A 14,974-nucleotide genomic window follows, 5' to 3' on the forward strand; every position below is an offset into this window, starting at 1 on the left:
ACAGAAAAGTACACAAATTTTAATCTCAAAACAACTTAGTTTACGCATATCTATGCACAATTGCCTACCGGAATACCAAAAATGCAAGATCTTAACACATTTAAATCCATTGAAAACAACTTAAATTTTTCCATTTTTTTCGCCTCCCGCCCCTCACCCATGGCTCTCCTCCTAGCACTCTCCCCCACGCTCGCCACCGGGTCTCCCCCCCAACCATAGAGGTGTCTTGGAATAACACCCCGTTCCCTGCCCAGCCCTCCCGCTCCCTCACTCCTCCACCAAATCCACCATAAAAAAAAAAAAAAAAAAAAGAAAAAAAAGGAGAAAAAGAAAAGAGAAAAGACTTGCGAAGAATATAGGCACACATTATGCTAGGAAACATAGAGTTAGCCTTAATCATTTATCCGGGTGACATTTGACTAAGCAAATCGTTGGCTTCCTCTATATCTGTTAGCAAATGAAATTTGCCTTTAATCAACACTTTTAATTTTGACTGTTGTGCTATAGAGGCTTAAGGGACCTTAAACCGTTACCGTGCCAGGCTCTTGTAATTTTCTAGAACATGCCCTCACCGGATACCTCTACTACTATAAAAAAGCATTTTCAGAATTTCCCTATGCGCTCTGTTGCTTCGTCATTACCTGCAATTGTGGTGTCTAAGTCTTCTTTGTCCCTCTGGGTTCCAAAGACCTCTTGCTGGCACACAAGAACTCCCAGTACTACAGTTTGAGCTAATTTGCTTTTACTTTTCTTGACTGTGTTCTTTTGCTCCTTCAATAGGATACCTTTTTATCTTTTGCCACTCACGTATTTGTTCTACCAGACCGCTTCATTTCTGAGAACACAAAGTTAAAGTGTCTTTCAATGTAGTTTTTTCATATTAGTGTTCTCTGAATGTTTACCTTTTTTGTATTTTATTTAAACAATTGACTGTTCATGGTGACATGACCACTTTTAAGTTACTTTTTCATTGCTTCAATAGGCTTTTTATGCCCGCGATGCCCTGGCAAAGAACATGTATAGTAGACTCTTTTCTTGGCTGGTGAACCGAATCAATGAAAGCATTAAGGTGCGTCCCTGAAGATTTTACGTCTTTAAAATGTTTTAAAATAGACCTATCGCTAGTCTGAATGATTAGTGACTCATGTGAAAAAGGATTTAAAGGATTCTTTCAAGCTTATTTTAGTGCATTCTTAGGAGGGTCTGCCGCCAAAGATGGATCCCTCCATTGCTTTCTGTGGTGTTGCAGCAGGTTATTCTAAGAGAATATTGTACATCATTAATGTGTTTTTTACCCATTTATGGTTGGCTTTAATTTGGGCACCATTTGCTTTAGTACAATAATAACAGAAAATATTTTAGAATTGTTTAACTGATCCGTAAACTTGCTAAAAGAATATCAAGCAAGGTTTTCCACAGGAAAAGCTTTATTGACAAAGCCTCTAAAATTCCGGTATGGAATGCATACAGGTCAACCCCCACCCCTCCCGATTCAGACGGGAGACTACGGATTTCAAGGCTAGTCTCCTGCCTCCCGATTCCTGCATGCAAAAGCCTGATTACTTGATGTGCTACTCCGACAGGGACTAGTTTTATGTGACAGAGTATGCAGTGCCAGGAACCTGCTCCTGAAGGGTCCTGAAGGGTAGTGCACAACATTTTTGTCTTGCTCTATGCCTACACTTTCTCCATAGAAAATAGGCCAGATTCAGGCCTCAATTTAAGTCAACGGGAGAAGTATATTCTCCTGATTATTTTTTTTAATCTACCCCTTTTCTCTTAGAAAGTGTTGGCATGTATGAGAGAATGAGAGACCAAAAAATTAGCGCAGTAACATTTCTTCACTTGTCATTAGCTTCAATGTACTTGGAAGCAGATGTTTTCCCCACCGTTTAGTCCAGCTGGGATGTACTGGAAACCATAGGAGCAATCCTGCCTTCGTCCTTTTGGTCCATCTTGGATTTACTGGTGACCACAGGAGCAATTACCCTATATCTTTCCCTAGTATTTCCTTCTTAGAGGTACTGGTGCCGTGACATGCTTATACTGACAAAACAAATTGTCATTGTGAACTGTTGAATTATGCTCTTTAGTTTGCAGCTCTGCACAGCCACCATTACACAGAAAATTAATATACATCTACTTGTTTTAAAGGCACAAAGCAAAGTGCGGAAGAAGGTCATGGGTGTGTTGGACATATATGGCTTTGAAATTTTTGAGGTAAGTGTATTTGAGGTAGATTATAGCTCAAATACATGTATTTTTGGGGGGAATCATGCACGTCATCTAAAGAGTGAGATAGTTGCATACTGATGCTTGGATCTCTGTCAGTATTATTTATTTGATAAATAGTTTTTTTTTTAAAGCATTTAAATACAATTGTGTGAATTTTGTACAAAACGAAATGCCTAATATACTAATAAAAATGTGTAATTAAAAAATGCCAATTGAAGCAGATAATTTTTTAGAGTTGTTGTAATCCTAGTTAAAATAAGAAAGGGAAATTAGGAAAGTGATAAAAGCTCAAAACAATTACTTTATTCATAATATAATAAGGTCTCATAATTACGGTGAAGTTCAGATATACATTGCTAAAGCCCATGGACCCGAACCATAAATTCAATCCCATTCAACATGATCCATTCTGAGATATGATTACTTATGTTTTGTCTGTACATTTGCCGTTGTTGCCTCCTTTTATGCTTTTTAAAACATTTTTTAGGTCTCGCCTGTCGATGCGCATCGAGCAAGCGAGACTATGGGGGCTTATCCACTCTTTGTCCAACTTGCAAGGAATCGTGGCAATTCCTTGCAGTGCCCGTGACTTTTAAGCTCAATGCGCATGCGCATTGAGCTTAAAAGCGCGTGCACATGCCCCCAGCCGCCTGCCTTGCCTACTCTCCCGCCCCCTCACTTCTTGATTGCACGGCCGCTAGGCCGTGCCTCCCCTACTCTCCTCCTCCTACTCTCCTCCCCTCGCCGTCTGTTCCCGCACTCCTCCCACACCCCCGCTCCGCCCCCTCCCCTGCCTGCCATGTCGCGTCGCATTTCTCCTCCCCCCTCCCCCCAGCCGCCTGCCTTGCCTACTCTCCCGCCCCCTCACTTCTTGATTCCCCTACTCTCCTCCTCCTACTCTCCTCCCCCCTCCCCTTATCTGGCCTTCCCTCTGTCTGTTCCCTCTCCCCGCTCCGCCCCCTCCCCTGCCCGCCGTCTGTTCGAGACAAGACGAGAATTGAATTCCCTCCGGCTTACTAGTATCAAATCCCAAGAGTGGAAAAAGTGTTCGGGTGACAAGGAGTCACAAAGGAGCTACTCTGCTATAAAAAGCTGCGAGTCGTGTCACGAAGCTTGAACGGGGATATTTTTGGAGGGACATCTATTGAGATTAGCTTTTACATCGGCATGTTTATATTAGCATAAGCTCGGATACCTTCCAATTTAACTTCCCCTACAAAAAATGCTCCTCCTACCTGATGCGGTGTATGAGGGGGGTCAACGAAACAATGGATTACTTCCGGTACACGTTCTAAAACTTCCGCCCGAAGCGAAACAAAGGAGGAATCACCAAGGTAGACATAAAGAACGGACTACAATCTTCTCGGTGTCCAGTTCGGAATTAGCTAATTTGGATATCTAACCAGTAGCCGTCCTTTTAGAATGTTGTTAGTTTTTCGTCGTATTTTTACAGCAGGTCATGCTTGTTTATTGCTGGTAAAACTGTCGAATATGCACGTGCAAGTCTGACTGTCCGCCCTCCAACATTTATCGGGATTTCACTTGCGCGAGTAACTGTAAGTTCCTTATCTTCATAGTGTTAGTCGGCATGTGATTGAAGTACCGAATTATTGTGAGGATGGTCAACAATAGGAGATGTACGTAGGACTTTTCAAACCCACCCTCACTCACCCTCACCCTCACTCACCCTCAACCCCTCACCCTCACTCACCCTCACTCACCCTCACTCACCCTCAACCCCTCACCCTCAATCCCTCACCCACCCTCACCCTCCCTCAACCCCTCACCCTCACTCACCCTCACCCACCCTCACTCACCCTCAACCCCTCACTCACCCTCAACACCTCACAATGACTCACACTCACCCTCACACACCCTCACCCTCACACACCGTCACACACCCTCTGCATAACAACACCTCTCACACCCTCACTCACCCTCACACACACTCACACTCACGCAACGTCACACACCCGAAGCCTCACACCCCCTCACTCACACTCACCCTCACACCCCCTAACCCGCACACCGCCTAGCGCTCACACCCCCTAACAATCACCCCCTAACCCTCACCCCCTCACTCTCACCCCACACCCTCACGCCCTCACCCTCACCCCCTCACCCTCCCCCCCTCACCCCCTCACCCCCCCATCCTCACCCCCTTACCCTCCACCCTCACTCACCCTCAACCCCTCACCCTCACACCCTCAACCCTTCACCCTCAACCTCTCACTCACCCTCACTCACCCTCACTCACCCTCAACACCTCAGCCTCACCCTCACTCACCCTCAACCCCTCACCCTCACTCACCCTCAACCCCTCACCCTCACTCACCCTCACCCTCACTCACCCTCAACTCCTCACCCTCACTCGCCCTCACCCTCACTCACCCTCACCCACACTCACCCTCCCTCAACCCCTCACCCTCACTCACCCTCAACCCCTCACCCTCAAACCTTCACCCTCAACCCCTCACTCACCCTCACTCTCACTCACCCTCACTCAGCCTCAACTACTCTCACTCACCCTCAACCCCTCACCCGAACTCACCCTCACCCTCACTCACCCTCAACACCTCACTCACCCTCACCCTCACTCACCCTCAACACCTCACCCTCAACCTCAACCCCTCACACTCACTCACCCTCACCCTCACTCACCCTCACTCACCCTCACTCTCACTCACCCTCAACCACTCACCCTCACTCACCCTCACTCACCCTCACTCACCCTCAACCCCTCACCCTCACTCACCCTCACCCACCCTCACCCTCACCCTCACACAGTGCAATAGGTCTCAGACCATTTCAGTTAGAGCTTTAAGAAATGTTTATGGCTTTTTTTATTTGTAATTCTTTAGCATTGGCTACAGGAAACAAAAATGCTAAACATTTACAAAAAAAACCCATAAACAATTCTAAAAGCACTAACTCTAATGGTGCGAGACCTATTGCATTTCCAATGCTTGTTTTACCAAGAGCTGTGATATAGAAATGCTTTTTTCTGTAAGAGTTATGGGTTACGGAAGAGGTTATTTTTGTCAATAGTTTTCACTTTTCATGGGAGAAAATTTAACATGTTTAAAACACGCTTTGCCTTTTCATGGTGAATTATAGCATTTCTTTTCACTTTGATACATTAGAATTTAGTTTTTCTTAGTGTTACACGTTTAAATCCATTCTGTTTACTTGACTAAACGGCTTCTTTTGTTAGTCCAACATCACATTCTTCTGCGCCTTTGTTCAGGCACAGTACATTTTTCTTTGTGGATTCTAAAAATGATTTTATTAAAACATGCTTAAGACAGATTGAGTATCCGGCTATGGTTAAATGAATGTGTGTAGGGAGGAAAGAGGAGGCAGTAAGCTTTGTCAGCACAAACTGTTATTCAGCAGTGCTGAGCCAGTAATTTAGCAATGGGTTGATTGTTGGAACTCGAGTGTAGTTGTATTTTGCATTCTACAAATTGCAAATTTAACGGTTCTTTTTTAAAAAAGGACTTTTTTTGTGGCAGCGTTGCTTGTCTTCATTTTGAATATTAATGAGTTTGAAAATATGTCCTTTAAAGTAATAAGGAAATGTACAAGGATTAGGCAGGTATTGCACTAAGGACTGTGAGCAATATCTTCACTTCATTTTGTTTTCTTTTTGTGTCAAGCATCCAGTCAGTGTGATTAACGTTGCCGTTTAAACCTGTTGGCTTGGGTGGTGTCTTTGAAGTGTTTCGAAAATACTCTCTTTCTGGGTCGTACCATTTCCAACCCTGGGTTTTAATTTTTGCAAATAATTCGGTTTGGATGTCTTAGTCCAATTGTTTCAGTTGAAAGGAACCATAATGTACTAACTTGCTACTAGAAAGCCCCAGCCTGGATGGACACAAGGTGCTCCACTGTGACCATAGGTATACTTTCTTATAAGAAGCACTGAAATGATTTATTGCAAGAAAAGAATTGACCACGGCTAGGTTTTGGATATGTCCAGTAGAAAAAAGTAACCTGTATGTATTGGTAAATTAAAAGTCCTGAATAGCTGGGCGCAGCTATAACTGTACTTAGTTTCTGTTAATTACAAGTTGTTGGGTTTAAGGTTATTTAATTAAATTTGCATTTTACATGGATATTAATGTAAGTATTCAATATTTTTATTTCACACAGTTAAGGTCACAGCAAGTGGGGCTAAATACTCAGTTTTAGCAAAGTGGATTACAATTCCACATTGAGTGCTGTTTTCTGAATACTAAGTTTTAACAGAAAATAGCGAGGCATCTCCACAGAGTGGCATCCAGTAGCCAAGAAAACTTTTTTCTTCATTGATATCAAGGAATTATGGGAAAGGAGTGAAATATAGTTGACTCGGGAATGGAGCACGCCAAAAATCTCTTGTTTAGTCATTTTCTTGTTCTGATAGAAACTTCTAACAATGGATTCCTCTCCTTGGAATACTCCTAGGCTGCAGACTGGATTCAGAAACTTTTCTTCAGCAGTGCTACCACACGCTGCCAGGTGGCACGGTGTGGCTCGGCATTAGCTCTGTACCACTCCAGTAGTGATGAAGCAGAGCCACATATAAGCATCACATGTGTGCAGTGACGTCACTTCTTGCTTTCTGTGTATTTTTATACCGGTCTGGAGCTCCACTCCAAATCTTGTTGATATTATGGTGACTTCTAATATAAATTCCATTGTGCTAGGAATCGATGTCCACACCCAAAATGACGAGTTTTGAACCATGCCGTGACAAGGTGTTGTCATTGATGTCTGGGCTGGGCTCCAGCTACAACTTGAAGTATTATGATAAATGTGTCCTCATGAAGATGATACTGGGTCAAGAGGCGAAGAACACATAGTTACACGCTTCAAGTAAGTCACTCTTCCACTCAAAGTTGCACACTGTCCTGTTTCTGCAAACAGTCAACGTTGTGGTTGAAGTCCTCCAGTAAGTCAAATCAAAAGAAGTTCAAGCACAAAAAAAATTGAAGCAGGACTCTCTTCCATCCTGCCATTCATAGCATAAAGAGAATGCGTGGGGATGTCTGACATTTGCCGGCTCCATAACTGATCTCATTGCGCCTGAGTTTCCCAGGCCATCTGCAACACTGCAGCAGATTGAAGCTGTCAAGGAAGCCATGCACACAGATTGTTGGTGTGCTTCCGGCTTCCTCTGGCCAGCCTCCAGGCCCAAGGAACAGTAGGTACCCCCTGTCAAGTTAATAGTAGTGGATTAATCCTCAGTGTCACCTAACCCCTCTGGACTCTTATGGGCACTGTACTAACAATGGTACAGACTTTCATTCCGGCTCCTACATCTGCACCACCCACTTACACTTTGATGTCTGCACTGAACCCACTGACTTAAGAGGATCCAGTACCAATATCGGACATTGAACTGACTTCAGCTCAATCTCAACCAATACCACAGTGAGATCAAAAATTCACAATCTGCTGTAGTACATCCTGGCTTTGACCTGGTGCCTCTACAAGGATGTACAAACTTTCACGCCAAGATACTCCTTGGAGTGAAAGTTGCGCGTTAGAAATGTCTTTTACATTACATTACAAACAGAGTTTCCATTACATTTGTAGCCTTTACTCAGAGCAAGGGATACTCTGAGATGTGAATGTAAATAGGCAGGTGATGAGATATCAGATCAACTCAGCTCCTGGGAAACCTCCTACTCCAGAGAGCCTTGTGGTTCAAGCCTCAACCAGTGAAGTGAATCCCCCAAAATTCTCCAGCATTCCTTTGGAGGGGGGAGTCCACTTGGATTTGGGGTTTTGGCAAGCATGTTATTTCCTCCACTAGTCTGCCAATGGATTCTGTAAATGCTATCTGCATAATGAGTTACTATGCAAATGCCTTGTAGAACATCGCCAGGGAGATCTTGCTGGCTGTCCTGGAAGACCTCTAGACCTCTTTGCCTCAGACAATTCACGATGGATAAGACCCTGACAAATACGTTATCTGCGCCTGAGTGAATACGACTGATTGCCTAGGGAAGGGTATTCAGTCAGCACCCGTGTTGTGCTTTGTCAACATGCATGGATGTGTTCTAGAAGTACAGGCCTCCCTGGTCGATACGCCCTTAGATGGGTTACATAATTTCAGTGAGAAGGCAGACTCAGCGTTGTAGCTCTTTAAGGAAATTAGGTCTACTAAGCATTGTTTGGGTCTATCGACCCCTGCCAAACAGTTTGAAAAGTACAGAGGCTATTCCAGGGGTCTGGCATATAGGCGGAGACAGTCTCACCAACCAGTCACCACATTCCTTTTGGGGCCATGGACATAGTTCCAGCACACAGGCAAGCTGGGACGTCTAGCCTCCCATTTGTCTTCTCCTGATGCAAAATCAATGCCAAATATTTACCTTCCAATCAGTGAAAATATCAGACTAGAACCTGCCCACTCTACTGCAAGAGTTGCAATTCTTACTCTACAGGGGTGCTATGAAGGTGGTACGAGACTCAGAAATAGGAGGTTGTTACTTTAGCTGTTTCCTTGTCCCTAAGGATGAGAGAGGTCTTTGGTCTCTTTTGGACCATGAACCTCTGAATACCTCCTGCAGAAGAAAAAATGTAATTGCTCTCGCTGGCCTATATCCAGGCTGTGTGGGTGAGTGGATATTATTGGACTTTCAAGAGACCTATTTTCATATACCTGTCCTGCAGTGCCACAGAAGTTATTTGCTTTTCAGTGTAGGTCAGAAGCATTTCCAGTTTGATATATCACTTTCGTCCTCTCGAGGTCCTTCGATTGTTCACAAAAGTGACGTCGGTCGTCGCAGCCCAACTTCAGAGATCAGGGATACCAGTTTTCTCCTACCTCAATGACTCGCAGTTGAAGATAGTCTTGCCACAGTCAATTGCAGACCACCTCCAGATGGTGAACCTCTGGACGTGGGTTTCTCTATGAACCAACAAAGCCTGATCTGACTCCTTTACAGAGGCTTTCATTCATTTTAGCTGTCTTGCATTTTCAGGCTTCCCTCCACCACGATTCCTGGATATTTGACTATGATTCTGCTATTTTATCCTTGGTCCTGGGTCATGGTGATAGCATCTGTGAGGCTTTTTGGCCTCTTTGTCCCTTGTATCTTCCTTATGAGCTACACCAGGTGATACATGACGGCTCTGCAATGGAAACTGGAGTTCCAGTGTGGTATACATCAAGGAAAGCTGACAGAAGTCATCCAGATCTACGGAAGAGAAAGCTCTTGATCTGCAGTGCTGGCAGTTCATCTGGAATTGGTCTTAAAGCAGGCCAATCCCTATCTGACTTTAGTGACGGCGGTGTCCATTCTGGGCCGGGGATATCGTCTTATGGGTGTGGAGATTCTGATCTCATTCAGAAGCTGGACTTCATTTTAGACTTTAGGAGTTGCATTTCATTCATCTGAGTTTAATAGCCTTCCTGCCATCCATCAAAAGGATGCTGGTGAAGTTTACCCCAGACTACACCATAATGTGGGACTGCAACTCTCAGGGCAGAGTGGGGTTCTGGGTCCTGTGCCAGGAGCTCTGTGCCTCTGGTGTGGATTAGAGTGCCAGGGGATTTCCCTGGTTGCGAGCCAAATGGCAAGGCCCCTGAATGTGAGAATAGACACGCTGAGCAGGTGGTGTCAGTGAGACGAGTCGCGGCAACATCCCGAGGTGGCATAGGGCATCTTCCAACAGTGGGAAGTAACCTATCCAGATCTGTTCACCACTGTTGAGAACACGCAGTGGCAAACATTTTGTCATGTTTTGAGTTTCAGCAAAAGCACTCAATAGGAGATACGTTCCTCCTAGAAAGGAACACAGAATTACTGTACGCCTTTCCACCTGTGCCTCTCTTTCCACAGTTCTGAAGAGGATCAAGAACGACTGGGCCCAAGTCATCTTAGTTGCTCTGGGTTGGACCAGGTGAGTGTGGTAGCTGGCACTTCTGGGCATGAGCATCTGTCCTTTGATAAGGCTGCCACTTTGTGAAGATCTTTTGTTGCAGCAACAAGGCATGGCCCTCCTTTCACATCTGCCCAATCCAAACCTACATACGTGGAGACTGAGCTGCAGCAAATTACTACATTTGATCTGCCGCCTGACAGGTGAATATCACCCTTTCCTCAGGCGCCCTTCCACAAAATCTCTGTGATGGCAGCTGGAACAAATCTGTGGCCTAGTATTGCACTCTCAAGACTGATCCCTTACAGTCAAAGCTGTTGAATGTCCTTCTGTTTGTTTTATCTTTGGCCCAGTCAGTGGGCACCATCCATCAAAGGTAATTAGTCTGTCTTTGGGTCCTTTATATGTTTATGGGACCAACCCTCCTCATTTAAATTACCTGTTATGAACACCTTCCTTATTACAGGTATATCAGCTTGTTGCATGAGTGACCTTCTGACACTTTCAATGCATCCAAATTCACCACTTTTTTCCCTACATGTTGGTGCTGATTTCTCAAGCAGTGTTCTGGTCAACAGCCATGGCGCCCTTCCAAGTTGGCCAATCGATCACCCTGCCACCGTTCTTTGCTGCTGCTCACTCCTTGAAAGAGGAGGAGATGCTCTAACGGCTGACCTTCAAAAGGGTTTTCAGCTTTTACATTTATTGAACACCATGCTGATGAGCTGCTTTTTTGTGGGGTTCTTTGGGGTGAAGAAAAGGAATGCTGTGCAGATGAGGAACCTGTTGAGGAGGATAGTCCTTTGCATCAAGATCTGCTATGTACTGGCCAAGAAGAAGCCCCTTGATTGTCTGTGAACCCATCCTACCAGGGCTATGGCTGCTACCACAGCGTGGCTTATGGAGTGACTATCCTTGATATCTACCAGGCTATGATGTGGGCATCAGTGAAGACGTTCACAAAGCACTACTTCCTTGACAGCTAGGCTTAGTGGAAGGGGCACTTTGTCCACTTAATACTGCAGCACTTTATGGCTCTACTTCACTCCACAGACCCTCCAACCTGGTGCGGTACTGCTTTGGTATCTATTCTAGTGTATGGGATGTGCAGTTGGACGTATCCATCAGAAGAATAAGCTACTTACCTTTGATAACGCTCCTTAGGAATATTGTGTCTAACCACATATTCATCACTGTCCTCCTGCCTCCCTCTACTGTTGAGTTAACTCTTTTTAACATCTAAAACTGCCCGAATTAGTATTCTGCACACTGGCACCACCAATTATTCACTCTCTGCTCTGAGGGTCTGGAAAAGGAGAAAACACAAAACTGATTTAGTCACAGAGAGTAACCTATATGTGACTCCTCTTCATTACTTCTGGGGCGGCACAGAGTCACCAAGCAGTATGTGAGAACATTTATGAAGATAGGTTTCCTGATCTAGTCTTGTGCCTTAGTAATATTCTAAGGAATATTCTGATGTATCTGCAATTAGAAAGAGTATCCGCCAGAAAAAGCATTACTGATTATCTTTTCTTCTCTCTCCCCTCTATCCAACCTACCTTTCTAACCCATCCCCTAATTTTCTGTTCTTATAACTTCCATCTAAACTCTTCAATGTTGGTCCTGTCTGCCCCATCGGTTCTACCGTTGTAATTCCTTATGACACCTGGTTAATTGTAACAGTTACTTGTTCAATGTTGCTTCTCTTTAATTGTGCTCCAACGTTGTTTTTAGTTGTAAAGTCACTGACTCAAAGTTAGAGTTCAGCCGACCTACATAAAAATGTGCAGGAAATAAATTGCAAAGTTTATAGAGAGCAAGTTAGCAAGACATGAGTGCCCTAGATTAGTTCCTGCAGATGGCAAACCTCGTGCTACTAGCCTCAACGGGTACGCTTCAAAACTACAAAATTCAGGTATTCATCAACACTTTGATTGCATACTCACTGTAAAATTGTTTGGTATTTCCATGCGCGCAGAGGGCCATCTGATTTTGTAAAGTCTGCACTGCAGTGAGGAAGAGTTCTGAAGAAGCGTTTTCCATTACTAAGGGAGGCCCTGACATTACAAACTTCGAAGTACATGCTGCGAAGTACTTGTATGTGAAATAGCGAGCCATATTTATTACAGGCACATTTCTGTTCCTGGGATATTTACAAACCTCTATATTAATGGTGTTCATCCAACTCAAGATCTCTACGTTCTAATTAAGGATAATCTTTCCTCCATTCTGTTTTGGTGTTTGATTACACCTAATAATTAGTGTTGCAGGCACCAGCTTGTTAAGACGACTGTGGACAGAGTATGTAAATTTGCCACATCACAACGTATTTTAACATATTCATCCAAATCCTTCACCACTCAACTCTTTCAGATGGAACATATGGAGAGCTGATTTTTAAGAGACAAATCGCCATAAAATAGCCATTGGAGAGGATTTTAGGTGCGATTGCAAGAGGCTGATCTGGCAAGCATTGGTTAATCAGCTGTAATTTACTAGATCCATTGGGGGGCGTCAGTGTGTCCTGTGTGCCTAATACCATTCGGATGTCCTTGTTTTGCTGCGGTGTTCACTAGATTGCATTTTTGGTACTTTCTGAAGAAGCCCAGCTGTTATTCATTGAAAGTCATGAAGCCCTAGTAAGCCCTTGTGGGATTCATTTATGCTAAATCGCCAGAACATGATGTAGAGCACTGGAACGTCCCACTGTGTCTTGGCTTCTACTGCGGATAATATGATGGTTTATTCCATATTTAAGCTGGTATTTAACGATCGTTCATGGCACACTCTTGCTATTGTAACCAGAAGCCTTTCATTAGACAATTTAAAGCATTTTCTTCATAGTCACATTTTTCCTAACATGACTCTTTCCTTCCCCCTGGTGACCCATTGAATCCTGTCCTCCTCGTCCTCCTCTTAGGCGGCGTGGTACTGTCCTTCTCTTAGGCTGCGCGGTACTGTCCTCTAATCACTTTTATCAGTATTGACCGTGCACCACGGTCTCACACCTTGTTTCACACTCCTCTGCTCCTCTGCAAATATCTTTGTGGGCTTGCAGCCATAGAGCTACTAAGGCTTCATTAGATGTTTTGAAACCATACTCCTTCATGAACTGAACTTTATTAAACATACTACATTCGAGCTGAGGCACCGTTTTTGATGCCAACGAATACAAAGTGCGAGTTTTCCTAACATTTACTTGCGGAATGTCAAGCTTTTGATTAAGGATTCTCTTTAGAGCCAACTTTAAAGGCAAGTGCTGTTCGGTTTCAGTCAATTATTTAATTTCCCACATGCTCATATAGATCAGACTTATGTGGCACTCTCATTAATTGGAAGACTTCATTTTTCAGGCTCCTGCATTCTCTTATTGCAGGAGTCTTATTATTTCAAAATCTTTCTTCATTTCCCCATTGTAGACTCCTTTCACCAGTTCGCCTACACGGTTCACTGATAATACTCTCTTCAGCCTTGCTTATGTGCCTCACTACATTCTTCCCTTCCTTTTTGTTCACTCTTTACTTGTCATATTTATATTGACTCCTTGTCAAATAAATCTCTTTTCTAGGTATCTTACTTAAAACTATGCATCTGGGATTCCTAAAATATTCCAAAAGGAAGGCTATCAAGCAGAAACCAACAAACAAAGTTTCACCCACACGAAGACTAGCCTACTAGAAGTCCTGCTAAAAGGAAAGACTATATAGAACCGAAGCCAAGTCAACTCAACTCACTGGAAGCAATCAGGCAGGAATCAACATGAAGTCTCAACCCAAATCCCAGAACAGCATCCCTACCATCTCGCACCCATGCAAGCTACACACATGCCCTTCCTCATATCTCTGCTTCAGCAAATGGACTGGCTACACAGGTTACTAATGGAATGTACAAAGCTTTCTGTAGAACTCAATATTTCTCTTCGAAAGTTCCCTGCAGATTTCCACCATGTCATTTGTACTTGCAGTTTAAGCCCAGCCATATGCAAATTAGTCTCCCAACTGTAATGGCGTTGTGAGAAAAAGGACCATGGATAAAACCCAGACCTTTGCGACTGGTGGTGAATGTTTGCATTGTTCAGCATTCCGTCCATCATTTGTTCCTTTTGACATTGTACGCCTGATGCTGTTTTTGGAACTGGTGATTCATTTCAACGTTAATACACCAGTATCAATCCGGATTCATGCCAGACTGGAGTACTCTTCTTAATCATAGACTGCTTTTCGATTGTATGGAATATACCAAAGACACTTCGGTGCAATTGCAGTTCTATCATTGGATGCTGCTAAGGTGTTTGGCCCAGATTTTCACAAGTGTGGGCTCCGGCCCTAATTTAATGGACTGGTTGTGTTTGCTTTAAGATGAACCTTACTTGTTGGCCAGTCGGGCTACGTCGTGGTGCATTTTTCCCTACACCCTCCATTGTCTGTCACCCTCGTTTTTTACTCCTACCTTCAGTCCATCCAACCCACCCAAACGCACATACCCCACCGCCCCCCTTCACCCACTATCCCCTCAGTCTTGCCTGCCGTTCTGGCTGTAATTGAAAAAAAAAATCATGACCTGTCCAGAGCTGCTGTGCAACATGGCTAAAAGACATTGAAAAAACCAATAGCTCTTGTAGGCAAGACCTTTTAGCTTTGCCGGTGCTTGTTATTGAGTTGCCATTGATGGGGTAGAGTGTAAGGCCAGTAAATTTAGTGGAATGTTACACAGAGCTTTAGATAGCATCTTGTTGTAATCTTTACACTGTTAATGCGCCCACCCCATCTCTGTTTGTTCTTCCACTCTCCCCTCTCTAGGGCAGGATGTGGTCCCCAACATACACTCCCCCCCCCCCCCCCCCCCCCCCAACTGCTAT

The 14,974-nt window shown here is 44.1% G+C and overlaps 1 protein-coding gene across 4 annotated transcripts in view; it reads left to right on the top strand.

Annotated features, from left to right (window-relative positions):
* Positions 1–14,974, top strand: part of MYO1B (myosin IB) — a 757,882-nt gene that overhangs the window by 396,606 nt on the left and 346,302 nt on the right. For all 4 annotated transcript variants that reach the window (XM_086955387.1, XM_086955390.1, XM_086955388.1 and 1 more), the window contains exons 12-13: positions 983–1,069; positions 2,155–2,220. In XM_086955387.1, coding sequence (XP_086811513.1) covers positions 983–1,069; positions 2,155–2,220 — 153 coding nt within the window. The remainder of the gene's footprint in view (positions 1–982; positions 1,070–2,154; positions 2,221–14,974) is intronic.

The sequence above is a fragment of the Lissotriton vulgaris genome, chromosome 2_1, assembly GCF_964263255.1.
Source record: "Lissotriton vulgaris chromosome 2_1, aLisVul1.2, whole genome shotgun sequence".
In the NCBI taxonomy this organism is placed as follows: domain Eukaryota; kingdom Metazoa; phylum Chordata; class Amphibia; order Caudata; family Salamandridae; genus Lissotriton; species Lissotriton vulgaris.